Raw genomic sequence first — 27,360 nt, 5'->3', positions numbered from 1 at the left:
AATGATGGACTTTTTCTCTTCGCTTATTTGAGCTGTTCTTGCCATAATATGGACTTGGTCTTTTACCAAATAGGGCTATCTTCTGTATACCACCCCTACCTTGTCATAATACAACTGATTGGCTCAAATGCATTAAGAAGGAAAGAAATTCCACAAATGAACTTTTAACAAGGCACACCTGTTAATTGAAATGCATTCCAGGTGACTACCTCATGAAGCTGTTTGAGAGAATGCCAAGAGTGTGCAAAGCTGTCATCAAGGCAAAGAGAATCTCAAATGTAAAATATATTTTGATTTGTATAACACTATTTTGGTTACTACATGATTCCATATGTTATTTCATAGTTTTGATGTCTTCACTATTATTCTACAATGTAGAAAATAGTAAAAATAAAGAAAAACACTGGAATGAGTAGGTGTGTCCAAACTTTTCAATGATACTGTATGTATGTGTTTTACTCATTGTGAGCATGATTTAAACGGACCTGTTTTCTGAACTGAACACTTGTTTGACTATGTTTTGTATTCTGTTTAATGAAATAAAAGCGACTGTCTGTAAAATGCCCCATTTTCACTATACATGCAGGACATGACATGTGCAGTATAAGGGAGGTTAACAGTATCGCCCACTAGTGTGGTTATAACACACTGTTTATTAGCAGGTAAGGAGAATGCAACATAGCAGCGATACAGATGTGACTGTGGCGTTTATGCTTTGGGGGGGGTCCATCCTTTCACATGGTCAGCTCCTGTGGGAGAGAAGAAAGGGAGAGAATTACTTGGGGTTGGATGTGTGAAGAACATATATTGTTAAGCTTTTTTTCAAGACCTGTTGAAAAAGGACTGTTGCAATCAGTAGGTCATAACAGCAAATGTAGGCCCAACGTGGACAGTGTGTTACAACAGATTCCTTCGTTCATAAATCCCTTACCATGATAGCGTTAACGATGTCATTGGTGTTGTGTCTGAGGGCGCGGACAGCTTTAGAACGGGACACGTTAGCCTGGGCCATCACCAGCTCTATATCCCTCTGCTCCAAACCTCCCTCGTCCACCTGACAGACAGAGGTCAAAGTCAGTTGCACTATGGAACACTTCTGAACATGAAAAAAAAGGCTACAGTTCATAACTGTAGCATTGGGGCGGCAAGTAGCCTAGTGGTTAGAGCTTTGGACTAGTAACCGGAAGGTTGCAAGATCGAATCCCCGAGCTGACAAGTCTGTCGTTCTGCCCCTGAACAAGGCAGTTAACCTGCTGTTTTTAGGCCGTCATTGAAAATAATGTGTTCTTAACTGACTTGCCTAGTAAAATAAAGGTCAAATAAAAAAAATGCCATCAGGCTAACTACAGTAAAGTACCTAAGTAACAATACTTAAAAATACTACTTAAGTTGTTTTTTGGGGTATCTGTACGTGACTTGAACTATTTATATTTTTGACAACTTTTACTTCACTACATTCCTAAAGAAAATGATGTACTTTTTACTCCATACATTTTCCTTGAGACCCAAAAGTACTCGTTACATTTTGAATGCTTAGCAGGACAGGAAAATTGTCTAATTCACATACTTATCAAGAAAACATCACGGTCATCACTACTGCCTCTGATCTGGGGCACTCACTAAACACGTGCTTTGTTTGTAAATTATGTCTGAGTGTTGGAGGGTGCCCCTGGCAAGCATGCCGTGTGGTATGCTTAATATAACTAATTTGAAAGGATTTATACTTAAGTATATTTGAGCAATTACATTTACTTTAGTATATTTAAAAACCAAATACAGGATTTTCCTGTGTGACTCACTTTTACTTGAGTCATTTTCTATTAAGGTATCTTTATTTTTACTCAAGTATGACAGTTGGGTACTTTTTCCACCACTGCAGTAGAGAGGACTGAAATGTAACAACACTAGATAGAATTGTTTCATATTAAGATCTAAAAGAACTACCGTACATGAAAGAGTAAGAATAGGGTAAAGATTGGTGTTTTTCCTTGACATAATGAGTGAGCATGCATTTCCATACCTCCTCCTCCTCGCTCTCCTCCTTGATGGTGAGGCTGGGTGGTGCAGGGGGCACTAGTGGGGAGGCCTCCACCGGGACCTTAAACTTCTCTGCCGCTGCCTTGTGCACCTGTTGAGACAGGTCCTCTATCTAGGAAGGAAATAGGAAGAGAGAGGTCACCTTGGCCTCTGAACACAATGTAGATGAGAGAAAAGAGAGAGAGGGTGATAAAGAGATAGGGGTTAGAGAGGGCGAGAGAGAGAGTGAGAGAAGGTTAGGATGTCACCTTGGCCTCTCCAAACACGATGTAGATGTCCGACGCGGGGCTCTTGAAGACGTCAGGTCTGCTGATGACAAACAAGATGCTCTTCGACTTCCTTATAGTGATCCTGGTCACACCGTGGACCGGCCGCAAGCCCAGCTTACCCATGGCCTAAACACACACACACACTTGTTACACCATGACGTGGCCAAACACACAGAATACACACACATTTGCTCTGTGTTTGATTAGCTGAGTCTGCCCAATGGAGCAGCTGTGTTCACATCTCGCCTTGCGGGCCTTCTTCTCACTGCGGCTCTGCTTAGGTCTGTTAATCCCCTCATCAGCAGGAGAGATGGGCTGAGAGAGAGAAGGAGGACAACCAAATCAATTCAACACATCAAACCCGAAAACACCCATTCAGAAAATACAGGCCCCACAACACGCATCCTTCTTACGCCTCTACCTAAAGGTAATGACATCAATATGTTATTACATAACACACAGTGAAAGCAAGGTTTCCACCCTTGGAGGTGAGGGGACTTCTCGAGTGTTCTCTGCACACACACGGTAGATTCACCTGGGGTTCTGAGGATCTCAGTGGCACCACCTCTGGTTCTTCCAACTCTGGCACTGATCCCTCACTCTCCGACTCATTGCAGGAGCCCACTGTGGAACACACACACTGTTACTCTCAGAGGACTGCATCACATCCTCATTGCTATGGTAACTAATGACTGAGATATAGATGATGAGGATATGGTGTAGCTCGTTAGCACTCTGGTAATGGGACAGTCCATCATAAAGCTCTATGGCTAACCTAATTAGAGGTCGACCGATTAATCGTAATGGCCGATTAATTAGGGCCGATTTCAAGTTTTCATAACAATCGGAAATCGCTAATTTTGGACGGCGATTTTGCCGATTTAAAAATAATAAAAAAGAAACACTTTTTTTTACACCTTTATTTAACTAGGCAAGTCAGTTAAGAACACATTCTTATTTTCAATGACGGCCTAGGAACGGTGGGTTAACTGCCTTGTTCAGGGGCAGAACGACAGATCTTGTCAGCTCAGGGATTCAATCTTGCAACCTTACGGTTAACTAGTCCAACGCTCTAACCACCTGCCTCACGAGGAGCCCGCCTGTTACGCGAATGCAGTAAGAAGCCAAGGTAAGTTGCTAGCTAGCATTAAACTTATCTTATAAAAAACAATCAATCAATCAATCATAATCACTAGTTATAACTACACATGGTTGATGATATTACTAGTTTATCTAGCGTGTCCTGCGTTGCATATAATCGATGCAGTGCGCATTCGCGAAAAAGGACTGTCGTTGCTCCAACGTGTACCTAACCATAAACATCAATGCCTTTCTTAAAATCCATACACAGAAGTATATATTTTTAAACCTGCATATTTAGCTAAAAGAAATCCAGGTTAGCAGGCAATATTAACCAGGTGAAATTGTGTCACTTCTCTTCGTTCATTGCACGCAGAGTTAGGGTATATGCAACAGTTTGGGCCGCCTGGCTCATTGCGAACTAATTTGCCAGAATTTTACGTAATTATGACATAACATTGAAGGTTGTGCAATGTAGCAAGAATATTTAGACTGATGGATGCCACCCGTTAGATAAAATACGGAACGGTTCCGTATTTCACTGAAAGAATAAATGTTTTGTTTTCGAGATGATAGTTTCCGGATTCGACCATATTAATGACCGTCAGGTCGACGACATCCGATCCTCGTTTGCTAAGTCAAACGACACCGCTGGTTCTGCTCACACTGCCCTACCCTGTGCTTTGACCTCTTTCTCCCCTCTCTCTCCAGATGAAATCTCGCGTCTTGTGACGGCCGGCCGCCCAACAACCTGCCCGCTTGACCCTATCCCCTCCTCTCTTCTCCAGACCATTTCCGGAGACCTTCTCCCTTACCTCACCTCGCTCATCAACTCATCCTTGACCGCTGGCTACGTCCCTTCCGTCTTCAAGAGAGCGAGAGTTGCACCCCTTCTGAAAAAACCTACACTCGATCCCTCCGATGTCAACAACTACAGACCAGTATCCCTTCTTTCTTTTCTCTCCAAAACTCTTGAACGTGCCGTCCTTGGCCAGCTCTCCTGCTATCTCTCTCAGAATGACCTTCTTGATCCAAATCAGTCAGGTTTCAAGACTAGTCATTCAACTGAGACTGCTCTTCTCTGTGTCACGGAGGCGCTCCGCACTGCTAAAGCTAACTCTCTCTCCTCTGCTCTCATCCTTCTAGACCTATCGGCTGCCTTTGATACTGTGAACCATCAGATCCTCCTCTCCACCCTCTCCGAGCTGGGCATCTCCGGCGCGGCCCACGCTTGGATTGCGTCCTACCTGACAGGTCGCTCCTACCAGGTGGCGTGGCGAGAATCTGTCTCCGCACCACGTGCTCTCACCACTGGTGTCCCCCAGGGCTCTGTTCTAGGCCCTCTCCTATTCTCGCTATACACCAAGTCACTTGGCTCTGTCATATCCTCACATGGTCTCTCCTATCATTGCTATGCAGACGACACACAATTAATCTTCTCCTTTCCCCCCTCTGATAACCAGGTGGTGAATCGCATCTCTGCATGTCTGGCAGACATATCAGTGTGGATGACGGATCACCACCTCAAGCTTAACCTCGGCAAGACGGAGCTGCTCTTCCTCCCGGGGAAGGACTGCCCGTTCCATGATCTCGCCATCACGGTTGACAACTCCATTGTGTCCTCCTCCCAGAGTGCTAAGAACCTTGGCGTGATCCTGGACAACACCCTGTCGTTCTCAACTAACATCAAGGCGGTGACCCGTTCCTGTAGGTTCATGCTCTACAACATTCGCAGAGTACGACCCTGCCTCACGCAGGAAGCGGCGCAGGTCCTAATCCAGGCACTTGTCATCTCCCGTCTGGATTACTGCAACTCGCTGTTGGCTGGGCTCCCTGCCTGTGCCATTAAACCCCTACAACTCATCCAGAACGCCGCAGCCCGTCTGGTGTTCAACTTTCCCAAGTTCTCTCACGTCACCCCGCTCCTCCGCTCTCTCCACTGGCTTCCAGTTGAAGCTCGCATCCGCTACAAGACCATGGTGCTTGCCTACGGAGCTGTGAGGGGAACGGCACCTCCGTACCTTCAGGCTCTGATCAGGCCCTACACCCAAACAAGGGCACTGCGTTCATCCACCTCTGGCCTGCTCGCCTCCCTACCTCTGAGGAAGTACAGTTCCCGCTCAGCCCAGTCAAAACTGTTCGCTGCTCTGGCACCCCAATGGTGGAACAAACTCCCTCACGACGCCAGGTCAGCGGAGTCAATCACCACCTTCCGGAGACACCTGAAACCCCACCTCTTTAAGGAATACCTAGGATAGGATAAAGTAATCCTTCTAACCCCCCCCCCTTAAAAGAGTTAGATGCACTATTGTAAAGTGGTTGTTCCACTGGATATCATAAGGTGAATGCACCAATTTGTAAGTCGCTCTGGATAAGAGCGTCTGCTAAATGACTTAAATGTAATGTAAATGTAAATGACCTAAGGCTCGTATTTCTGTGTGTTATTGTGTTATAATTAAGTCTATGATTTGATAGAGCAGTCTGACTGAGCGATGGTGGGCACCAGCAGGCTCGTAAGCATTCATTCAAACAGCACTTTTGTGCGTTTTGCCAGCAGCTCTGCTGTTTATGAATTCAATCCTATCAACTCCCGAGATTAGGCTGGTGTAACCGATGTGAAATGGCCAACTAGTTAGCGGGGTGCGCGCTAATAGCGTTTCAAACGTCACTCGCTCTGAGACTTGGAGTAGTTGTTCCCCTTGCTCTGCATGGGTAACGCTGCTTCGAGGGTGGCTGTTGTCGATGTGTTCCTGGTACGAGCCCAGGTAGCGGCGAGGAGAGGGATGGAAGCTATACTGTTACACTGGCAATACTAAAGTGCCTATAAGAACATCCAATAGTCAAAGGTATATGAAATACAAATCTTATCGAGAGAAATAGTCCTATAATTCCTATAATAACTACAATCTAAAACTTCTTACCTGGGAATATTGAAGACTCATGTTAAAAGGAACCACCAACTTTCATATGTTCTCATGTTCTGAGCAAGGAACTTAAACGTTAGCTTTCTTACATGGTACATATTGCACTTTTACTTTCTTCTCCAACACTTTGTTTTTGCGTTATTTTAACCAAATTGAACATGTTTCATTATTTATTTGAGGCCAAATTGTCTTGTTCCTGACCTTATTTCCTTTGTTTAGTCTTTGTTTAGTTGGTCAGGACGTGAGCTGGGTGGGCATTCTATGTTTTGTGTTTCTATGTTGGGTTTGTTGTTTGACCTAATATGGTTCTCAATCAGAGGCAGGTGTTTTTCATTGTCTCTGATTGGGAACCATATTAAGGTAGCCTGTTTTCACTGTTTGTTTGTGGGTGATTGTTCCTGTTCGTGTGTTCATCTGTTCTGTGTTCCCATGTTCAGGACTGTAGCGTTTTCGGTTCCTTCTGTCAGTTTGTTGTTTTTGTTCGTTGTTTAAGTATTTCCCATTAAATATGGATTGTCATCACGCTGCATTTTGGTCCTCCTCTCTTTCACCCGAAGACAGCCGTTACACAAATTGATTTTATTGATGTATTATATTAAGTTAAAATAAGTGTTCATTCAGTATTGTTGTAATTGTCATTATTACAAATAAATAAATAAAAATCGTCCGATTAATCGGTATCGGCTTTTTTGGCCCTCCAATATTCGGTATCGGTATCGGCATTGAAAAATCATAATCGGTCAACCTCTAAACCTAATCACCGATCTTGGAGGAGAAATAGATCACCTCATTAAATAGTAATGGCATTTCATCTCTATGCTATGGAACATGCATGTTATGACGCACAATTACATTCTGTACTACTGTGTTTCAATGCATGTAGCATTGTTCATTATGCTGCAGTGCTACCACTCATACAGTACACATAAATCCCCATCCATGATTCTATGTACGTATCATCTACCGGGAGGTCAGTTCTAGCTAGATTGACCCAGTGGTTTCAGGTTGACTGACGGTTGCCCTAAAATAACCTCTATTGAAAGATGTGCAATAACAATATTCCTCCTGGATAAAATGATCCTCTCTCTGAGTATTTCTCCTCCATTATTCAGTAGCTGCAGCAGTGTTCTGTGGTCGACGGGGTATTATTGAGAAGCCATCCTAGAATCTGAAGTATGTCCTTCATCAGGACCATAGCAGGACCACTAGACATATTCAGAGCCATCTGTGTGTGTGAGGAAGGTCATAGGTGGAGTCACTTCTCAGAATCGCTTTCTCAAGGAACCAGAGAGAAACAGACAGAGAGAGAGAGATATGGGTTTGCAGAGTACGTACAGTTGTATTTGAAGGACAGTTCCAGCTCCTGTGAATCCTTGTGGCTGATTGGACAGTCTATCTGTCTCTCAGTTGGTTGGCGGGAGCAGTGAAGCAGTATCTCTTGCTGATTGGAGGAGCCAGACTCTTTATGAGAAGCGTTTCCCACAATCCCGCTGGGCTGAGTCATGTGACGTCGTAGAGGAACAACAGTGTCATCGTCATCACTGTCTGTGTCCATCCCATCTGCAACAAAAGTTCACACAGGTTGGACTGATTCATGATTCACTGATTCTTGATTACTAAAAAGAGAAAATCAAATCACCCCACACCCATATCTTTCCTGAGTGTAACTCACCTCTGTCCTGTGGGCTTTGTGACTGAACTGGCTTGATCTGTCTGTTGGGCACAGTGAGGAGGTTTGGCTGGGGCTGGGCCTGGCAGCGGATGTCTAGGACAGGCACTGTGGTTGGAGCCTCCAGCCGTGGCAGAGACTCCTGGGTGGGCTGGGTAAGACTGGGGGTCGAGGGCAGGGCTGATGTGGGTGGAGATGAGAATGAGTAGGGGGTAGGGGACATACGGACACTTTCAGTGGGTATAGGGGGATACTTAGGAAGGGCGGTAGGGGTAGTAGAAAGGGTTGCGGAGGCTGCCTGAAGATTAGTTGATTGAGCCTGGGTGTCTAGGAGTGGGGTGACAGGCTGGACTGTGGTGAGGAGAGGCTGGGACTCCTGTATGGGGGTGGGGAGGTCCTCATCTGGCGGCACCGTGAAGGTACTGGGGGGAGGAGAGGAGGAGAGAGGAGAGGGGGAGAGAGGGGGAGGAGAGGAGGAGGGAAGAGGTGGAGGAGAAGAAGATATATTCTGTTCTGTAGAGGAGGCTTGGCCACTCCCCACATTGTTATCGTTGATGTCCTTCCTGCTTTCTGTCTGGCAGCCAGGCAGCGGCCTGTTGTCAAGCATTTCCTGGTGCACTTCCATGTTCACTTCCTGGTTGACTAGGAGAGCGGGAGCGATAGGGCAGAGGTTGGTAGGACTAGGGGGAGTCGGGGATCTGGAGACGTTTCTGTTTTCCCCTCTCCTCTCGGACTCTGCCTCAGGTTTGCCCTTCACAGGTGTCCTCTGTCTGGTATCTGCAGAAGATTTTTGTCCCCTCATGTTCTTATTCTTTTGCTTCCCTGGTGGGGAGATGTCTTCTAGGGTCTTGGCAGTGAGAGCTGGTTCCTGTGGGTGATCAGTAGACCCAGAGCCTGACGGAGATTGTCTGCGCAGCTGACTGGGTCTGTCTCTGCTCTGCTTCCCTCTCCTCCCTGGCTGAGGAGGAGTGATGGCTTTCTCTGTGCTCAGCTCTCCCTCGGGTGTCTGACGCTGTGCAGGTTCTGGAACACTCTCTGTTGGAGAGAATCTTTCCTCTGCTCTCTCCTCCACATCTCTTTCCCCTGAGATACAAACACTGCTCTCCTGTCCTTCTAAGGCCCCACTCGTCTTTGGTTGGTCAATGTGCCTGTCAGTCTTCTGACAGCCACCACCCTCTTTTTGGCTCACCGTCTGTGGCTCTGTCTCCTCTGGCTGAGGCTGGGAACAGAGTTTTTTCACACTTTCTACCGTGTCTTTGCTCACTGATAGGGAAGATTCTTGGAAAACTTGCACCTTCTCTACTGTGTCTTTGCTCACTGATGGGGAAGTTTCTTGGGAAACTTGTACCTTCTCTACTGTGTCGTTGCTCACTGATGGGGAAATTTCTTGGGAAACTTGGAACTCATCTACGGTGTCTTTGCCCACTGATGGGGAAGTTTCTTGGGACACTTGGACCTTCTCTACTGTGTCTTTGCCCAATGATGGGGAAATTTCCTGGGAAACTTGAACCTTCTCTACTGTGTATTTGCCCACTGATGGGGAAGTTTCTTGGGAAACTTGGACTTTCTCTACTGTGTCTTTGCCCACTGACAGGGAAGATTCTTTGGAGACTTGGACCTTCTCTACTGTGTCTTTGCTCACTGATGGGGAAGTTTCTTGGAATACTTGGACCTTCTCTACTGTGTCTTTGCTCACTGATGGCGAAGTTTCTTGAGAAACTTGGACCTTCTCTACTGTGTCTTTGCCCAATGATGGGGAAATTTCCTGGGAAACTTGAACCTTCTCTACTGTGTATTTGCCCACTGATGGGGAAGTTTCTTGGGAAACTTGGACTTTCTCTACTGTGTCTTTGCCCACTGACAGGGAAGATTCTTTGGAGACTTGGACCTTCTCTACTGTGTCTTTGCTCACTGATGGGGAAGTTTCTTGGAATACTTGGACCTTCTCTACTGTGTCTTTGCTCACTGATGGGGAAGTCTCTTGGGAAACTTGGACCTTCTCTACTGTGTCTTTGCTCATTGATGGGGAAGTTTCTTGGGAAACTTGGACCTTCTCTACTGTGTCTTTGCTCATTGATAGGGAAGTTTCTTGAAAAACTTGGACCTTCTCGACTGTTTCTTTGCTCACTGATGGCGAAGTTTCTTGAGAAACTTGGACCTTCTCTACTGTGTCTTTGCCCACTGATGGGGACGTTTCTTGGGAGACTTGGACCTTCTCTACTGTGTCTTTGCTCACTGATGGGGAAGTTTCTTGGAATAATTTAACCTTCTCTACTGTGTCTTTGCCCACTGATGGGGAAGTTTCTTGGGAAACTTGGATTTTCTCTACTGGGTCTTTGCCCACTGATAGGGACGATTCTTGGAATACTTCGACCTTCTCTACTGTGTCTTTGCCCACGGGTGGGGAAGTTTCTTGTGAAACTTGGACCTTCTCTACCGTGTCTTTGCCCACTGATAGGGACGTTTCTTGGAAGACTTGGACATTCTCTACTATGTCTTTGCTCATTGATGGGGACATTTCTTGGGAAACTTGGAACTTCTCTTCTGTGTCTTTGCTCATTGATGGGGAAGTTTCGTGAAAAACTTGGACCTTCTCTACTGTGTCTTTGCCCACTGATAGGAAAACATTTTGGGAAACTTGGATCTTCTTTACTGTGTCTTTGCCCACTGATAAGGAAGATTCTTGGGAGACTTGGACCTTCTCTACTGTGTCTTTGCCCACTGATGGGGACGTTTCTTGGGAGACTTGGACCTTCTCTACTGTGTCTTTGCTCACTGATGGGGGAAATTCTTTGAAAACTTGGACCTTCTCTACTGTGTCTTTGCCTACTGATAGGAAAATTTCTTGGAAAACTTGGACCTTCTCTACTGTGACTTTACCCACTGATGGGGACATTTCTTGGTAGACTTGGACCTTCTCTACTGTGACTTTACCCACTGATGGGGAAATTTCTTGGGAGACTTGGACATTCTCTACTATGTCTTTGCTCGTTGATGGGTAAATTTCTTGGGGAACTTGGAACTTCTCTTCTGTGTCTTTGCTCATTGATGGGGAAGTTTCGTGAAAAACTTGGACCTTCTCTACTGTGTCTTTGCCCACTGATAGGAAAACATTTTGGGAAACTTGGACTTTCTCTACTGTGTCATTGCCCACTGATAAGGAAGATTCTTGGGAGACTTGGACCTTCTCTACTGTGTCTTTGCTCACTGATGGGGGAAATTCTTTGGAAACTTGGACCTTCTCTACTGTGTCTTTGCCCACTGATGGGGAAATTTCTTGGGAGACTTGGGTATTCTCTACTGTGTCTTTCCTCAGTGATCGGGAAGTTTCTTGGGACAGTCTGCCTGACTTGGAGTTGCTTGGTCTGATTTTATGGCTGAAGGATCCAAATGCCCCACCCAGCAGAGACAGAGCAGGGTCTGCCTGTTTGACTGCTGGGTTAATATCTGTGTTACTGTTGGGTCTGGAAATGGCTGCCTCTACTGAACCAGGGCTCTGGTCTGGGACAGTCTGTGGTTTACCTTCTGGTGGTGAGACACGCCCAGGGCTTTCCATGGACAAGGAAGGCTGTCTTATGTCTGATTGGTGTGTTGAGCTGTCAGTTGATGTTGTAGGCCTATCAGAGGCTGCAGCAGCCTGTGATCTCACCTCTGTGAGTGGTATGTTTGAGAGAGACGCCCTCAGACTCACACTCTGGCTCTGGTGTCTCACCTCCTCTGACAGGGCATTCAGAGTCACACAGGTTGGCATTCCAGAGGATAGGAACACTGAGTCAATGTTGTTGTTTTCCTGCTCCTCCTTGTTTTCCGGGTGACTCTGCAGGTTGCTGACATCATCCTCTGGGAATTGGGAGCTCCCGTCCTCTCCTCCCCCTGCCTCTGATATCTCCTCGATGGACCTCCAGCTGGACAGGTTGGACTCTGGCACTCCCTCTCCCACAAGCTCGACATCTGCCATCTTGTCTGGCCGACCACACAGGCTGTTGTTGTCTTCTTCGTCCCCCATTATATCACCCACCTCATCCTCGTCTGTGCCGACATTGGACAGCCCGGAGAGTGTCTGTCCAATCTTCTGTCCAATTGTCTGTCCAATCGTATGTCCCTCCACCTCATACAGTAATAGGCTCTGTGCCTTCAACCCACAGCCCTGCCCCAGAGAGGCCCCGGCCCCTGCCCCAGAGAGGCCCCGGCCCCAGGCCCCGGCCCCTGCTCCTAACCCCCTCCTATCAGCCCTCCAGCCCCCATCCCCCCTCCCCCCCCCTGCATCTGTCTCTGAGTTCTCCCTCTTGGGAGAGACAGCCAGGGGTGTGTGAGGGGAGCCCAGGGCCCCAGGGCCCCCGTCCTCAGTGCTCAGGGTGTTCTCCCTCAGGTTCTCCTGGGCGGGGTCACATGGGCAGATGTCAGGGGTCAGGGACAGGTTGTCAGCCAGGTCAGGTGAGCTCTCAGGGCAGGAGGAGACAGGGATGTTGCTGGGGTTAGGCTCTTTTGGGTACGAGAGCAGAGGGACCCCCTTGTTCAGGTCGTTGGTGGCAGTGGTCCCTTCAAGGACCTGATGGGAGTCCACACCTTCAGCGCTGCTGTTCTCATTCTTCTTGTCCAGTTCCAGTACTGACACCAGAAGCGGTTTGGACCGGACTGAAGCTGCTGCCACCCCAAACACACGTGGGAGCGGCTTACGGGGCTCAGAGGTCTTCTGTTTAGGCCGGGGTGTGTCTGACTTAGAGGGGCGTGGCTTAATGAGTAGTTTGAACGAGTCTCTGTCTGTCTGCTCTGTGTGGTCCTCGTCTGAAGTCTCTGTGCTCTGTTCATTATTCTCTCTCGCCGCACCGATCTGTTTGTCCTTCCCTCTCTCCCAACCGCTCTGTTTGTCCTTCCTTCTATCTCCACTGCTCTGTTTGTCCTTCCCTCTCTCCCCACCGCTCTGTTTGTCCTTTCCTCTCTCCCAACCGCTCTGTTTGTCTTTCTCTCTCTCCCCACTGCTCTGTTTGTCCTTCCCTCTCTCCCCACTGCTCTGTTTGTCCTTCCCTCTCTCTCCACCGCTCTGTTTGTCCTTCCCTCTCTCCCCACCGCTCTGTTTGTCTTTCTCTCTCTCCCAACCGCTCTGTTTGTCCTTCCCTCTCTCCCCACTGCTCTGTTTGTCCTTCCCTCTCTCCCCACTGCTCTGTTTGTCCTTCCCTCTCTCTCCACCGCTCTGTTTGTCCTTCCCTCTCTCCCCACCGCTCTGTTTGTCTTTCTCTCTCTCCCCACCGCTCTGTTTGTCTTTCTCTCTCTCCCCACCGCTCTGTTTGTCTTTCTCTCTCTTTGCACTGCTCCTTTTGTCCTCCTCTCTCACCGTACCAGCCTGTACTTCCTCTGCAACTGCTTTGACTCGCCCTGCTCCTGTTGCCAGGGTCACATGGATGTTATGGGATGGCCTAGTTGCCAGGGTGACAGGATTGCTGTGGGACGCTGTCTCCGCGATTGTAGCAGCAGGGTTAGTGTTTGGAGTAGCAGCAGGGTTAGTGTTAGGAGTAGCAGCAGGCTTAGTGTTAGGAGTAACAGCAGGGTTAGTGTTAGGAGTAGCAGCAGGGTTAGTGTTTGGAGTAGCAGCAGGGTTAGTGTTAGGAGTAGCAGCAGGGTTAGCGTTAGGAGTAGCAGCAGGGTTAGTGTTAGGAGTAGCAGCAGGCTTAGTGTTAGGAGTAACAGCAGGGTTAGTGTTAGGAGTAGCAGCAGGGTTAGTGTTTGGAGTAGCAGCAGGGTTAGTGTTAGGAGTAGCAGCAGGGTTAGTGTTTGGAGTAGCAGCAGGGTTAGTGTTAGGAGTAGTAGCAGGGTTTGGGGTAGAGCGTGTACCTGGGGTAGTTTTGGGGGTTGAGGCTGTAGCAGGGTTAGTGTTAGTGGTACAGGCCGTAGCAGATTTAGCGTTAGGGGCAGGAGAACTGTTAGTGTTAGGGGTAGAGACCGTAGCAGGGTTCATTTCAGGTGTACATACAGTAGCAGGGTTAGTTTTGGAAGTGGAGGAAGTAGCAGAGTTATTTTGTGGGGTTGAGGCTGTAGCAGGGTTGGTGTTAGTGGTACAGACAGTAGCAGATTTAGCATTAGGGGCAGGAGCACGGTTAGTGTTGGGGTTAGAGAGAGATGCAGGCTTGGTTTTAGGGGTTGACACGGTAGCAGGAGTAGTCTTTGGGCTAGTGAAGGCAGGGTAAGGGGTTGTAGAAAGTTTAGGGGTAAGGGTAGAGACATAAGGGCTCTCCTGAGAAGGAGCGGGGACAGGAGGGTCAGAGGACTCTGAGGAGATCTCCATTTCACTCCCACTACTGCTGTTGGAGGACTCGGGGTGGGCTGATTCCGCAGGTTGGGCAGGTGCAAGTGCAGGTTGTGGTGGTCTGGGTCCTGGAGGATCCTCAGGCCGGGGCTCTTTGTCACCTGGGGGATTGATTAGGCTAGGTCTGCTCTGGGACTGGGACAGTTCAGTGCTGTGGGCCTTTGGTCTGGTTTCAGGCTGAGGTTTGGCTTGGTGTGGTTCTGTGGGTGATCCTGTGGGTGGTCCTGTGGGTGGTCCTGTGGGAGGTTCAGCATGTCTCTCTGTGCTGTACAGCCGCTCATCCTCTTCGCCATTATAAGAGGCGGAGTCTAGTGAGTCGTCCGTGTCGTCATGGAAACAGAAGGACTCATCCAGCCCTTCGTTGATGGAAGTTTCTGACAGTGAATGAAGGAAGGAGGCCGAGTTGTCCTCTTCAGCTGGGTCATTTACAGCCTTACCCTCACCCTCCTCCTCCTCTTCCTCATCCTCAACGTCCTCACCCTCTTCTTCATCCACCTCTTCCTCTTTCACTATTTCTACTTTAGCCTCCTCTATCTCTACCTTAGCTTCCACTTCTTCCTCATCATCTTCATCATCATCCTCCACGTCCCCCTCCTCCTCTCCGGCCGCATACGCATCCACATCGTTCCCTTCGTTCCTGTCGTTTCCCTCTCCTCCCTCATTCCCCTCCTCTGTGGGGAAGAGAGTGATCTCCATGGAGTCTGCCTGGAAGAGGAGACTGGTGTGGAGGGGGAAGTTAAGCAGAGAGGCTGGGATCATACTCCCCTCTTCCTCCTCCTCCTCCATCTCTCCATCATCACTGTAGGAGCCTGGAAACAGCAGGAAGGTACCCATCTCTCCGTAAGGGCTGGAGTTATCCCCGTCTGACACATCTGGAGAGCAGGTGTCCATGGTAAGGTTGGAGGAGGCAGGGTTGACGCTGGAGGTGTGAGGGCTTAGGTTCCCCATGTCTGGGGCAAAGGGGAAGGAGATGGAGGTCAGCCGTGGGGAGTCTGCTCCATCATCATCTGGGTTGGTAATGGGAGGGTAAAGCTCCTCAGACACACAGGCCTGCAGCTCCAGCTCCAGGCCTCTTTGCAGCAGGGGACTTGAGTACTGCTGTCCCCCAGCCAGAGCATCCTCTGCTGGGCAGAGCGAGCCCTCCGACTCCCCTCCATCTTCCTGGGAGTCGGTGCTTCTGCCGCTGCTGCTCCTCAATGGGGAAGTGTCCTCTGTCACCCAGCGAGGGCGACAGCTACCCCTTGAGACTGTCGCTTCCTCACTCCTCCTCTCCCTTACCTCCCCTCTCAGCACCTCCTCCTCCTCCAGGATCACAGTCTCTGCTAGACCCTTATAGAGGCAGAACCGCCACTCTGCTGCTCCTCCTCCCTTCTCCTCTGCCCTCTCCCCTACTGCTCCCCTATCCTCCCCCACTTCGTCTCCGATTTCAGACAGCGAGCTGACAAAGCATGCAGGTGCCTCCTGCACCTCCTCTGCCAGGAGAAGGTTGGGGGAGGTGCAGGGGGAGGTGGAAGAGGTCCAGCTGCCCCCCTCCGCCGTGACGTAGGAGCCAGAGGGGGAAGTGAGGGGGGAGCACAGGTCCTCACTGTCTGAGGGGGAGTTTGGTGAGAGGGGAGAGGCTGGGGAGCCGGGGTAAGAGCGGTGTTTGAGGTGTAAGGGGCGAGCAGCCATCTTGATGGGGGTGGAGGGGGCGGTGTAGTACAGGTCAGGATCCAGGGACGAGGGAACACCCACTCTCAGAGGGTTCACGGCATAGGCCGGCTCAGTGAAGGATAGGATAGCAGGGGGATAGGCTGGCTCGGACAGGGAGGGCATGGCATACATGGCACATACAAAAGGCATTTCACCATAGGGAGACAGCCCTGCCTCCAAAGGGCTTAAGCTTCCCGTCACACTAACATCCACTGTGACTGGCTCTGAGGGGGGAGGGGAGGCAGGGATGAGGGGGGTTAGGAGAGGGGTGAGGAGTGGGCTAATGGGCAGGACAGGGATTCTCTCCTGCTCTTGCTCCATCTTTGGGGTCAGAGGTGAATTGTCTCTCTCCTGCCCTGTGTCCAGTTGGGCCTTTTCTCCAGCCTCGGCCTGGGGCTCTAAGGGAGGCTTAGGGACCTCCAAGACTGGGCCTCCAGGCAGGGGTATCGCCTGGCTGCTCTGCCCGCATGGGCACTTCCCTGTCAGGGTCTTCTTGGTCTTGAGCAGGGCCTCCTGGCCCATCACCACCCGTGTGTCCATGTTCTCTGGTTCCTTGTAGTCGCTCTCCACCTCTGAGCCCATCAGAACCTGGAGAACATAATGAGAACGTTGGGAAAACATAAAGAGAAGAGTAGACCATTGGTAAACATACACACACATACACACACCTTGATTCTCTCCATCTTCACGGGTCCGCTGCGGCGTCCACAGGGTCCGTGACCTCCAAACGTACCGCTAAGTCGGACCGTGTTACTGTGGCGACGGTCTGAACCTTCAGGCTGGGGTCGCGGGGTCGCGGAGGAGCTAGGTGTGGCCCGAACCAGCCGTGGCCCAAACGGAGAGGTGCATGATGGGAGCAGCTTCTGAGGGGTGCTGGGGGAGGGACTAGAGCCGCTGTCACTAGGGGTCGAGCCACTGTCACTAGGGGTGGAACCAGTGGAGGCATGTCTGGTCATGTCTGAAAGAGGAGCGAAAAAGAAGAAACTGTTTCTGTAATGTTATATCCATGAGGTCAGAATCACTAGCTGCTTCATGACGTGGCAACAGTAACTGTAATGGAGAAAAGGCAACTGGAATTTCAGTTTACCTCCTGAATGTATTAAAAATGATACAATTAAAACACAAAATATCTGTAATGGATGTTGTAGTCTCTTTGACTTTGTTGAATAGAAACAGTCCTTTCAGCTCTCTCTTTGAAGCTTGCTCTCCCCCCATTACCGTTACACACACAGCCATACCTAGCGGGTCGAGAATTTCACCTAAATGTCAGAGAATACAGGTGACTGAAAAGACCATGCTCACAGCAGGGTACACATCAAGTGGCATCGACATATCAAAATATAAGGTCCCTACTGTCGTCACTTACAACCATCAACTACGGCTGGGTGAATGGAGCCCATTTACTGGTAGTGAGTTCTGAATGAATTAAATGTGTGCTCCCTCCATTTACATGGCTCACTGCCCAGGGTAGTTCTTTACTCAGGCACTTTTCCTTCCACAGTAGTGACCCTGACCCCCAAGGGAATGGAACACACCCCTGAGTTTGCTGAAGTCTGCATATCTGGCTGTAGTACCTGCTGCTAGGGCAGTTGAGCCCGCACTGTGCACGAGTGTGTGTAAGCTTGTGCATGTAGGGGGTTTTCCCCTCTCCTCTACCCCTCCTCTCATCTTTCCTGTACCCATCTAACAATTCTTTGTGAGGCATTGGAAAACCTCCCTGGTCTTTGAGGTTGAATCTGTGTTTGAAATGCACTGCTCGACTGAGGGACCTTACAGATAATTGTATGTGTGGGGTACAGAGATGAGGTAGTCTTTCAAAAATCACAAAGTGAGTCCATGCAACTTATGTGACTTGTTAAGCAAATTTGATTTGATTTGAAATGTTTTGTCCTAAACATGTTTAGGCATGCGATAACAAAGGGGTTGAATACTTATTGACTCAAGACATTTCAGCTTTTAATTTTTGATTAATTTGTAAACATTTATAAAAACATAATCTACTTTGACATTATGGGGTGTTGGAGAAAGAGAGAGAAAAGACAAGAGAGAATGAAAGGAATTGAATAAAGAAGAATTCAGATTGATTGATGGGTAACATCGAGAACATGCTGGTCTTGTGTGATATTCATCCCTGATCCTGAAGGGGCGCTACATGCAGGGTGTCTGTTGCCCTCTTCCGTTGCTTGATGCTTGATAGTACTACAGCTAGCACAGTTCGATAACTTCACTAGCTACTTCATGTACAACTTGAAAATACCATGCTAACACTGCTCTCAGTGCTTAGTGGTAAAATTATGGCCAACACGGTAGCTAGCTTATGCTACTCCTTCTCTTAATTGAAATGAGGCTATTGTTGCTAGCTCTCGTCTTTCTCGTTGCACTTTTGCTCTCTCTCCTCCTCATCTTTCTCTCTTTTGCTCTCTCTCTCTCTTGCGCTACCTCTCTCTCTCTCTCTCTCTCTCTAATCAGACACTCAGATTAGCCTAAGGCTAAATGGAGCCATTATTAGATTACCGCCTTTCCCTCGACACACACACACTCCACTCCAGTGACTACGCCATCGTCTCCATAACCTTCAACAGGAACGAAGGATCATTTTGAGAGAAAATGACAGAATGGAGGAGAGTAACTAGGGCAAGAGTGCGAGTGGAGGAGGGAGTCTGGATCAGTCAGAGAGAAAGAGAAAGCGAGAGAGGGGTCGACAAAGGGGGTATTTTCCATTCTATTATGATCAGCTCTGCTGCTCCTTACTGATGTTACAGTTCTGCAGGATTTAAATCAAAACAACACACTAGACTCCTTATGTGATTTCCATGAAATACCCTGAGTCCTGTCATGTACTGTGAGTGCACAGGCCAAGGTTATTATAGTAAACAAAACAAAAACAAAAACTAATCATGAAAAAAACTATTTAGTAACTGAAATAAAATAATTAACAAATATGTTTTAAAAACTAAAACTATCTTTGACTCCTAAACTAACTAAAATAAAATAAAAACCATTGTGAATTCTCTTCAGTTTTAGTTTATCTTCTAAACTTAGGGCATGTAGTACTAAAGTTAAAAAAATATTGGACAGGTGTAAAAATCGGCAAGAGAGTTTATTTTTTGCACCCGTCTCGGCACCATTCCTTTTAAATCCAAGTCACATTGAGATTGACTTTATAATTTAAACCTAACCTTACCTATGACCTGACCCTTCAACTAATGCATTTACCAAAGATTATCTATATACTGACAAGAGACGGGACTCAATGCTCTAACAATGGGAATAAATGTCAGAAAAGGCAGAAGGCAGGCAGGAGGAGGTGGGAGCAGGCTGGAACATTCTAGCCAATAAGAGAGCAGATTTGCATGTGAACAATGGGCACATCTCCGATATAACATAAAAAATATATATATAATAATTCAAATTGGAGACTTATATTTCCCTCACTAACTTTAAACATCAGCTATCTGAGCAGCTAACCGATCGCTGCAGCTGTACATAGCCCATCTGTAAACAGCACACCCAATCTACCTACCTCATCCCCATATTGTTTTTATTTACTTTTCTGCTCTTTTGCACACCAGTATGTCTACTTGCACATCACCATCTGCTCATCTATCACCCCGGTGTTAGTTTGTTAAATTGTAATTACTTCGCTACTATGGCCTTCCTTATGCCATTTGCACACACTGTATATAGACTTTCTTTTTTTCTATTGTGTTATTGACTGTATGCTTGTTTATTCCATGTTTAACTCTGTGTTGTTGTTTGTGTCGAACTGTGTCACGGCTGTTGCTGGAAGAAGACCAAGGTGCAGCGTGGTGGGCGTACATTTTCCTTTTTATTTCAAAATGTTCGCCAACAAAACAACAAACGAAAAACAACCGTGAAGCTTACAGGGCATTAGTGCCACAAACAAAGTTAACTACCCACCCCCGAAAGGAGGGAAAAAGGGCTACCTAAGTATGGTTCCCAATCAGAGACAACGATAGACAGCTGTCCCTGATTGAGAACCATACCAGGCCAAAACATAGAAACACAAAATCATAGAAAACAAAACATAGAATGCCCACCCCAAATCACACCCTGACCAAACCAAATAGAGACATAAAAGGCTCTCTAAGGTCAGGGTGTGACAAACTGCTTTGCTTTATCTTGGCCAGGTCGCAGTTGTAAATGAGAACTTGTTCTTAACTAGACTACCTGGTTAAATAAAGGTGAAATATATATATTTTTTTAAATGGCTCCAGCCTTCCTAAAACCTCCCTAAAAACGGAAACTAAATAATACACAACTAATGCTAAATAAAAACTAGCAAATCAGATCTGAAAATGAGCTGAAACTAAACTGAATTGGAAATACAAATCGAAAAACCAATAGAAGTAAAACCTAATAGAAAAGCACTAAACTATAATAACCTTGGTACAGACAGGGATATGCACGCATTCACACACAGACACAAACACTGACCAGAGAACAGGACTTTATTCTCTTCTCTTAACTGGGCCATCGCCATGCACAGTGACCTCAGAAACGTGCACACGCACACGCACACACGCACACGCACACTTGCTCCACCAGGAACCCAAATATCACTTACTGATGGAGTATGCGGACTCTCTCTCTCCCTCCCTCTTTGTTTATCTCTGATAGCCCATCCTCTTCTGCTGCATTTCTCTTTGTCCTCTTTCCCTCCCTCTTTTTTTATCCCTCTCTCTATTTCTTATTTTCTATCTTGTCTCCCCCTTCCCTTTCCCTTCCTTCCTCTCTCTGTGCCTTGTGGTCTAGCTAATAGCTAATATCGTCAGCACTTAGCTGCACTGTTTCTAACCTTTCCTAGGCACAGGCCCAGGGTGGGGATGTTTATCACTGGATTGTTATGCTGAGTGATGTCACAGTGTGTGCACGCACGCACGCACACACACACACACAAATTTGTCACAGAGATGCATACAAGGACACAATAAGACGTGTGCCGCTCTAAGGTTTCTTTGTTTGTGTGTGTGTGTGTGTGTGTGTGTGTGTGTGTGTGTGTGTGTGTGTGTGTGTGTGTGTGTGTGTGTGTGTGTGTGTGTGTGTGTGTGTGTGTGTGTGTGTGTGTGTGTGTGTGTGTGTGTGTGTGTGTGTGTGTGTGTGTGTGTGTGTGTGTGTGTGTGTGTGTGTGTGTGTGTGTGTGTGTGTGTGTGTGTGTGTGTGTGTGTGTGTGTGTGTGTGTGTGTGTGCGCGTGTGAGCAGGCTGGAGCAGGCTGGAACTGCGTCACAGAGGCTGCTCCCACGGCCTGTCAGGCCCCAGAGCGAGCTACTATTTCAGCCTTCACTCCAAGACAGTCCCAGGCCTTGAGACAAGCCCCAGGAGCCGACTGCCTCACAATACCTCTCTCCAGCTCTCTGCCTCTCCCCCTTTCTCCCTACCTCTTTCCCACTCTCTCTCTCTCTCCTACCATCATCCTATTCTGCTGCCTTCTCTTCTCATCTAACCATATAGTGTTCTCAGTGCAGGATGCACTCGTTTCAAAACAGTGATGTTTCGGATTGAAAGGCCTTCATCAGAACACTCCAGGAACAGACAAGACAATGTAAGGATATGATTTATATTAAAGCTAAACTAGTAGGATGGGTATTTTACAAAAAACTAGTGGCAGTGCAATAATACATAGATTAGACGTCGTACTCCAAATAGCCATCTGGATTACATCACAGCATTAGTGCCAGACCAGCAGAGCTGATACGTGCTGTCTGAGACGTACACCTAATCTCTTTACTGTACCTGTACAGCACCTTATACCATAAATCCCTTTACTATACCTGTACAGCACCTTATACCATAAATCCCTTTACTATACATATACACTATAGAACCTATACCTAGTGCCAGGAGTTTTGGGGCACTTTTTGATGCATTGTGCATTCACAGCATTGTCTACTAGTGTTGCTGCAGGTAGGACATGTTCTGTAATTGACACGAGTTGTCTCCAATCTATCAATCAATGTCTGGTTGTACGTGTGTCCAGCGACTGTCAAGCCAACAACTTTACTATTACGCCAAGAGGTCTGATCCTCTTGATGGGCTCACTAGGTGTTTGGTTAAGGTCGCTTCACTACCCCCTTCCTTCAGGAGAGTGTGTCCCCAGACTCCCCACACTTCCCTCACATGTACACACCTCTTGGATGGCCTCACGGGCTCCATCCCACCTCTGACACCAATGTAGCGAATTTGGGGGGTAGCCCTGGCCCGGGACTTGAACCCAGATACAGCGACTGTTAAGGCAACACCTTAATTGTTATGCCAACACCAAGAGGTTCCTCCTGGCATAACAATTAAGGTGTTGGCTTGACAATCACTGGACCTGGGTGCAAGTCCTGGTCGGGGCAACCCTCCCGAATTTGCTACAATATACTTCCAAGGTTGGTTTCATTGACTCTATACTTTAACTGCCCAAATTGACCTATTTTTAGATACAACTTTCGATTCCGTTCGAAAGGATCATCTTCAGCAAATTGAGGTGTAGAATCACTCTTCTACAAATACTATTCCCTGCCAAATATTAGGTTTGGTGCAATTAAGATTTGCAGTGCTACGCACAATCAGACATTGATTGATCGGAGGAGACAGCATGTGTCAATTACCGAACATTTCCTAGGATTTCCTACCTGCAGCAACACTAGTGGACAATGCAGGTAAAATCACAGTGCTTCAAAACTCCTGGCCCTACCTATACCACTTGTTCCTCTACTGTACAGTCGGAACCTATACAGCACCACTGTACCTATACAGAACCCTAAATGGAGAGAAATTGTGGGTGGCCTTGCTCAAGATTAGAGATCCAGTTCCATTGCCATTTTTGAGTCTCCCAGCCTGGGGCTTGAACCAGAAACCTTTCGTCTGCTGGCCCACCACTTCTAACCTCTATGCTACTGTACCTTTTACCCCAACTGCCTCTACTGTCAGAGAGATAATACCCTAACCCAGGGATCATCAACTACATTCAGCCGCAGGCCGAATCTTTCTTGAGCGGATGGCTGGGGGGCCAGAACATAATTACTAATAATTTGTAGACTGCAAATTAACTGCAAGAAGCCCAAACAGATATGTTTGATTAAAACAATAATTTCAAACCTTGCTACATTATACATTATATCACTTCATGTCTCTTATGTGTGGAAATACCTGGGAACAGATTTTTTAAATTAAAATCACTTGGAGTGGATTTCCCCGTATTTGGTACAGTCTTTAATGACCAACAATGAAAATCCCCCTCAAAATAAACATGATATATTTATTTTTTGTGGTTTTATTTGGTGGCCAAATACACCACAGATAAAACCTAACCCTTACAGTGTACTTCTACTGTCTGAGAAATGCATTTATCCCCCCAGTGTACTTATCCCCCTTCACTTCAACACAATGAACACACAAACATAATACACAGGTAAATACACAGTCTGGGAGATGCAACTCCTATACTCTAACTTTACTGTCAAGTACAGCATCTAACATAGAATATATTGTCTGCTAGACACAAACCTACCAGATGCAACATAACAACAATACCATAATAACCATATTGACTACATCATCTCATCAATAGCTATGTTAGCAGTAAGTAGCATACAGTGACATGTACACACACAGTTCCAGTAGTCAGTGTCTTATCTAACATGAACAATTTGTTTTCAAATGCTCTGCTTTACCCTACATTAGTCCGTGTCTGAATCTGTTCCTTCAGTATCTGGCCCTGCTGTTACTGTGTGGATGCTGCTGCTGAGTGCGGTGCTGTGTCATGTCCCTGCATGGTGAGACTGGGGGAAGGGAAGTCAAGTACAAGAGAGGGAGGGAGGAGCTGCTCCACTCTGCCCTGAGAAAACACACCGCCACTGGGCAGTGAGATGGGGCTGGGGAGAGAGTGGGGGAAGGGGATGTGGGTATGGGGTTAGTGAGGGGAACGGGGAATATGGAGCTGGCGCTCGGGGTCAGGTAGGGGTAAGGGGATGTTTGTGGGGTTAAGTAGGGTAGGTGTTGTGGATGGGGGGTCTGGGGATGAAGGCTAGGGTGCTGGAGCTGGAACTAGGACTGGAGTGGGGATCACAGATAGACAGACAGACAGACAGACATGACCCAGCTCTAACTCTCTAACCCGTCGGTCTGTCGGTCTGTCTGCTTCCCACATGGCATTATAGCAGGTATCTATTATCCCTCCTCTACCAGCCTCTCTGTAACTCTAACATCTCCTCTCCCTAGTGTCTCACATGCTCCTCACCCTCCCTGTCTCTCCTCTGACACCTACACTCTCCCATGTCCTCCTTCCCCTCTCTCTTTTTCCCCCTCTACCCCCCCCCCCCCCCCTCCCCCTCTCCTCCCAGGTGGTCCTACCTGGTTCAGGCAGGCCTGTCTGTTCTGCTCCAAGCTCCAGATGTCTTTCTTTGGGGACAGATCTGCGAGAGCTCTCCCCCGGCATGGCTGTCTCTGGATCTCTCTGGTTCTGACGCAACAATAACTCCACACCACCCAGTAGCCAAGGTGAACAGAGAGAGAGTGCGCAGTATAGGGAGTGGCAGAGAGAGAGAGAGAGAGAGAGAGAGAGAGAGAGAGAGAGAGAGAGAGAGAGAGAGAGAGAGAGAGGGTGACTGCTCAGCGACCTAGCACTCAGATCTCCTGCAGCACACGTGTGTCTATATGTGTGTGTGTTAGAGAGCGAGAGAGAGAGAGAGAGTGCATGCCTCTCTCTGTGGTGCAGCAGAGCAGAGCCGTGATGATGCTATGAGTGAGAATGTGTGTGGGTCTCGCGATGCTGCCAGTGTGTGTGTGTGTGTGTGTGTGTGTGTGTGTGTGTGTGTGTGTGTGTGTGTGTGTGTGTGTGTGTGTGTGTGTGTGTGTGTGTGTGTGTGTGTGTGTGTGTGTGTGTGTGTGTGTGTGTGTGTGTGTGTGTGTGTGTGTGTGTGTGTGTGTGTGTGTGTGTGTGTGTGTGTGGGCGCATATGTTCGTGTGGAATCTGAGAGGGAGCTGCAGTATTCTCTCTCATTACCCATCTGAGCTGCACTGCCTCCCTCCTCCCCTCTCTCTTTCCTTCCCATCCCTCTCTCCCTCCCTCTCTCCTTCCCATCCCTCTCTCCCTCCCTCTCTCTCTCTCCCTGGCGATGACTTGATACTCAGCGATGATGTCAGCAGATTTCTGCTGCTGTCTGAGTGCTGCCCCCATCCTTACAGGAAGGTACTGCAGAGACAGAGGGCTAGAGAGAGGGTGTGCGGAGAAGATGGGCTATTGCAGAAAGAGAGATGGAGGAAATAACGGTTGTGAAAGGGAGATTGAAGGAGAGTTACAAAGAAAGAAAAGAGAAAGGGGGACTTTCAGTCTCCTCCCCTTTTCCATTTGTCCCCATCCAAAACCCAGTTTCCTTGGCCACCCCAAGCTTCCCACGCTGGGTGTGTGTGTGTGTGTGTGTGTGTGTGTGTGTGTGTGTGTGTGTGTGTGTGTGTGTGTGTGTGTGTGTGTGTGTGTGTGTGTGTGTGTGTGTGTGTGTGTGTGTGTGTGTGTGTGTGTGTGTGTGTGTGTGTGTGTGTGTGTGTGTGTGTGTGTGTGTATCAGGGGGTTTCTGCGTCTGCTCTGCCAGCTCAACAGAATCCCCTGTCTCCTCTCTCTGCCAATTTCAGCCCGGCTGGCATTTATACATCAGCGTTATCCTCCTCTCTCATCTGCTTACTCATTTTCCCCTGCTCCTCGCTGACCTGCAACACACAGAAACATATTGCCCTCAGACAGGATCTGGTCTCTATGACAACACAGTTAATACTGGGACAGCTGACTGGCTGGGCTCAGAGGTGGGGTGATGAGATCAATCAGTCAATCAACCAACTAACCAATCAATGGAGTTACTTAGCAGCTCACTCTCTATATCGCACCATGATCTCAACGCTCATGGGGCCAGAGTTCGAAATTAACTATCTGAGCCTTTTGAATTGTAGCATTACGCTCCCAAGTGGCGCAGCAGTCTTACGCACTGAATCTCAGTGCAAGAGGTGTCACTACAGTCCCTGGTTCAAATCCAGGCTGTATGACATTTGGCCGTGATTGGGAGTCCCATAGGTCGGCTCACAATTGGCCCAGCGTCGTCTGGTTTTGGCCGGGGTAGGCCGTCATTGTAAATAAGAATTTGTTCTTAACTGACTTGCCTAGTTAAATTAAAAATATATATATTTACATACATGTTGGAGCTGCTACAGAAATATAATATGTAGATCAGTCATGATTCTCTCTTTCATGTGTTACAATCTAGACAGTGGTGTAAAAATACTTCAAGGTACTGCTTAAGTAGTGTGTTGGGGTTTTTGTACTTTACTTTTTATATTTTTTACAACTTTACTTTACTCCTAAAGAAAATAATGTATTTTTTACTCCATACATTTTCCCTGAGACCCAAAAGTACTCGTTACATTTTGAATGCTTAGCAGGACAGAAAAATTGTCCAACTCATACACTTATGAAGAGAACATCCCAGGTCATCCCTACAGTACTTCCTCTGATCTTGCGGACTCACTAAACACACATGCTTTGTTTGTAACTGATGTCTAAGTGTTGGAGTGTGCCGCTGGCTATCTGTAAGTAAATTTAAAAAACAAGAAAATGGTACCGTTTGGTTAGCTTAATATAAGGAATTTGAAATGATTTATACTTTTATTATATGTAAGTAATTACATTTACTTTTGATACTTAAGTATATTTAAAACCAAATAATTTTACTCAATTGGTATTGTACTGGGTGACTTTCACTTTTTCTTAAGTCATTTTCTATTAGGGTATCTTGACTTTAACTCAAGTATGACAATTTGGTACTTTTTCCAATACTGATTCTAGGTGAGATAATAAATGGAAAAATAATCTTAAACATCCTGCTTTATCATTATAGCTGAGCACATATGCTCCAATCAGTGCTAAGTAACTCAACTACATACAGTGCAGTCAAAAAGTATCCACACCCATTGACTTTTTCCATATTTTGTTGCGTTACATTGAGATTTTGTGTCACTGGCCTACCCATAATGTCAAAGTGGATAATATTTTAAAGATTCTTTACAAATTAACTAAAAATGAAAAGCTGAAATGTTCTGAGTAAATAAGTATTCAACCCCTTTGTTATGGCAAGCCTAAATAAGTTCAGGAGTAAAAATGTGCGTAACAAGTCACACAATAAGTTGCAATAATAGTGTTTAACATGATTTTTTAATGACTACCTCATCTCTGTACTCCACACATACAATTAGTCAAACAGTGAATTTCAAACACAGATTCAAATACAAAGAAGAGCACCTATTGGTAGATGGGTAAAAAAAGGCATACATTGAATATCCCTTTGAGCATGGTGAAGTTACTAATTACACTTTGGATGGTGTATCAATATACCCAG

General features: G+C 47.1%; 1 protein-coding gene across 1 annotated transcript; it reads right to left on the bottom strand.

The window, feature by feature from the left end:
• Positions 1 to 514: 514 nt before the first annotated feature.
• LOC139564086 (uncharacterized) lies at positions 515 to 24,618 on the bottom strand. Its single transcript, XM_071383293.1, has 10 exons — positions 24,332 to 24,618; positions 16,641 to 16,930; positions 7,983 to 16,560; positions 7,646 to 7,870; positions 2,842 to 2,930; positions 2,553 to 2,621; positions 2,286 to 2,432; positions 2,021 to 2,149; positions 932 to 1,054; positions 515 to 749 (listed from the first exon to the last, which is right to left on the bottom strand). Exons 1-10 carry the CDS (start codon positions 24,414 to 24,416, stop codon positions 735 to 737), a joined length of 9,750 nt encoding a protein of 3,249 aa, XP_071239394.1. The 5' UTR covers positions 24,417 to 24,618; the 3' UTR covers positions 515 to 734.
• Between the last annotated feature and the right edge of the window lie 2,742 nt (positions 24,619 to 27,360).

This window comes from Salvelinus alpinus, chromosome 35, assembly GCF_045679555.1.
Source record: "Salvelinus alpinus chromosome 35, SLU_Salpinus.1, whole genome shotgun sequence".
Taxonomy (NCBI): Eukaryota; Metazoa; Chordata; class Actinopteri; order Salmoniformes; family Salmonidae; genus Salvelinus; species Salvelinus alpinus.
Note: the sequence above shows the minus strand (reverse complement) of the source record. Positions and strands in the feature narration are given on the sequence as shown.